At 61.6% G+C, this 2972-nt stretch overlaps 1 protein-coding gene across 1 annotated transcript in view; it reads left to right on the top strand.

Moving 5' to 3' along the window:
- Window positions 1–2808, top strand: part of HADHA (hydroxyacyl-CoA dehydrogenase trifunctional multienzyme complex subunit alpha) — a 22872-nt gene extending 20064 nt beyond the window's left edge. The window contains exons 16-17 of the mRNA XM_026846320.1: window positions 500–739; window positions 1766–2808. Of these exons, the coding sequence (XP_026702121.1) occupies window positions 500–739; window positions 1766–1911 (386 nt within the window). The 3' untranslated portion in view covers window positions 1912–2808. The remainder of the gene's footprint in view (window positions 1–499; window positions 740–1765) is intronic.
- Window positions 2809–2972: the final 164 nt, after the last annotated feature.

Raw genomic sequence — 2972 nt, 5'->3', positions numbered from 1 at the left:
TACAGAATCCCAGAATCATCCGGGTTGGAAAAGCCCTTGCAGCTCCTCCAGCCCCACCATGACCCTCCCCCTGACCGTTCCCAACTCCCCCAGATCCCTCAGCGCTGGCTCAGCCCGACTCTTCAACCCCTCCAGGGATCCCGGGGACTCCCCCCTGCCCTGGGCAGCCCATTCCAACGCCCAACAGCCCCTTCTGCACAGAAATCATTCCTCAGAGCCAGTCTACATGTCTCTGGAGAGCCTGTGCGAGCGTGAGCAGGGCACCCTCGAATTTATCAGCATTTCTTGGGCACCTTTGCAGAACAATTCCCTGGGGGGGTGCTCACCAGGGCAGGTGGGTTGGTGCAGGCCCTGCTGTGTGACCCCCCTGGTCACAGAGCTAGCACTGAAATGTCTCCTGGAGCAGTTACTGAGCCTTTGCCGTTCTTACATGCCTGCTCCAGGACACGTCACAGACCTTGGTCCTTATCGTCAGGCGGAGAGGGACAGGCTCGGTGAGGAATCATTCTCCCTGGCCTGGCTCTGCCCACATTCTGTGCCGGCTTCACGTGCTCCTCCATCCTGCGCAGCCCTTACAGACTCTTTCCTTGCAGCTGCACTGAGGAGGACATCCAGATGCGCTTGGTGACCAGGTTTGTGAACGAGGCAGCCATGTGCCTGCAGGAGGGGATCCTCAGCAGCCCCGTGGAGGGAGATATCGGTGCTGTGTTCGGCTTGGGCTTCCCGCCGTGCCTGGGAGGTAAGAGGTTAGGCTGCGCTTTGGGCTGGCTGCGCAGCTTGGATCCAAAGGATCGGACTGAGCTTGACTAGTGGGATCCAGCCCCCAGAGGCGACTCAGCTGTTAAGGCCAGGTTTAAGCTGCCGTCTGACAAGCCTGAGCATCCATCTCCCCCTTAAAGCTGGAGCTGGTGAGGTTGCTCCAGCGTTCCCACCCTGCCGGGGGAGGTGGCAGGGAGCCCCAGAGCTGCTGGGAGACGTTTCCACCAGCACCCTGGGGAGTCCCTCGGGCGTTCTGCAGAGCTGCAGCTGGCGAGGCTCAGGGGACTCAACCCATGGGCTGGGTCCTCGGGTTTGAACAAGAAGACAGAGCCATGCTGGCCCCAGCCTCATCAGCACTTCCCCCGAGAACTTCAAAGAGCTTTTACCATGCCTGATCATCGCGGGGGCGTAGGTGGGATGGACTTGGAAAAGCTCCTACAATTTTAAGAAATCCCTGGCTTGCTTGGGCGCAGCTGTACGGCGCTCGGTGAAAAACCACGTTCTGTTTTTTCTCTCACCTGTGGCCACTGCTACTTGCTGGCAGCACTTTGGGGAAACCCAGCTCTGTGCTGCACACAGAGAAATGGAGCTTGGGGACGCCGCTGTGCCCAGCCCCGTGCAGATAAGCTGAGCTGATAACCTCAGCCCCAGGCACGGCGCTTTTCAGGGTGAGGGACTAGCCAAGAGCGTGGGCAAAGCTCTCCTGGACTCTTGGCAACCTGGCTGGGTGGCCGTGGGCAAACCCTGAGCTGAGCTTCAGGTAACAGCGGGCTCTTGGGGAGGAGGTGGTGCCTCCAGGCAAGCTCAGACTAAGGCAGCAGCCCAGCCTATCTGTGCCCCAGCGTGCCCCCAGCAGACAGGCGGGGAGCAGGGCCCTGCTCTGCCTGGCCGAGAGACGGGGCTTCTCCCCCGGGTGAGCCAAACCCCTGCTCTCACCCTTCCAGGCACCTCGTGCCCCTCCCTCCCTCCCTCCCTCATCACCCACCTGTCCCTTTGTCCCCGGCAGGTCCCTTCAGGTACGTGGACTCATACGGAGCCAAGCAGCTGGTGGACAAGCTGCGGAAGTACGAGGCCGTCTACGGCAGCCAGTTCACCCCCTGCCAGCTGCTGCTGGACTACGCCAACAACCCCAGCAAGAAATTCCACCAGTGACCGTGGCCCAGTGCCCCCCACGACACGCTGACAGCTCGAGCCGGGGCCGCCAGCTCTCCTGCTCTCTAGGTTAACCTGCAAAGCGCCCACGGGGGAAGGCAGGGAGGGGAAGGAGGGTGGCAGCAGATTGCCTCATGGCTTGTAGTCATTTCAAGTGCCTTACCAGCTCCTGGGCCTTGGGCACGCCCGTCCTGTGCCAGCGTGGGCCTGGTGGCTCCTCGCTGGAAGAGAGAATTTCTTCTGTGTTCATGCTGCGACCTCCAGAGCTCCCGCCCTGGCAGGCAGCGTCCAGCACGCAGCTGGCCCTCGACCTCCAACCAAAAAAAAATAAAAAAAAAAAATAAATCCCCCTTTCCTGGGTTTGGACTTGGCGCCTGCTTCTCCTGCCCTCCCTGCAGCGGCAGGGAGTTAAAGAGGTCAGACAATCCTCTGGGCTTTCATGCAGCCCGAGACACCCCCCCGTCCCCCCCCTCCCCGAGGGGCTGCTGGCAGTTGCTGGAGCCTGGGGAGAGGCAGGAGCTGGCGGCGCAAAACCCGGCTCTGTCCCCTCCGCCATCCATCAGGGGCTGCGAGGAGCCTCCGGCGCTTTTTGTCTGGCCCCGAGCGCTGCTCCTGGCAGATGGACCCGCCTGTAATTGCACATGGAGCAGCCAAAGGCCAGAAGGGTCCCCCGTGGGGAGAGCTCGCCTTAAACTAAAAGGCTTTAAATCTCTGGGCACCTGTCAGGGATTTCAGAGCTGGCCCGGCCCCCACCTCCCCCCTTGTCTCCCCGGTGTCTCCCCAGGCTCCAGCCTCCTTCCTGCACCCCGCCAGGGCTTGGCCTGGCACTTGGGCCCTGCTGCTCCTTCCCTGTCACGTCTGTGCTCGTTTCTCAAGGCTACCACGACAAAATTGGGGGAAAAAAAACACCGATCTGGGGGAGAAATGGGTTGGTAACCAACCTCTAGCCCTCCTGGGTGCGGGGGGGGCTCTGAGCCACAGCCCAGGAGCTGGAGTCTGGCCCCAAACCCTCTTGTCTGTGGCCCTGTTGAGCTTTGGGGAGCTGGGGGGGGGCTGTCTCT

This window comes from Athene cunicularia, assembly GCF_003259725.1.
Source record: "Athene cunicularia isolate RWA chromosome 3 unlocalized genomic scaffold, athCun1 chr3_part1, whole genome shotgun sequence".
NCBI lineage: Eukaryota > Metazoa > Chordata > Aves > Strigiformes > Strigidae > Athene > Athene cunicularia.
The sequence above is the reverse complement of the archived record's forward strand: the minus strand, read 5'-3'. Positions and strand labels throughout refer to the sequence as shown.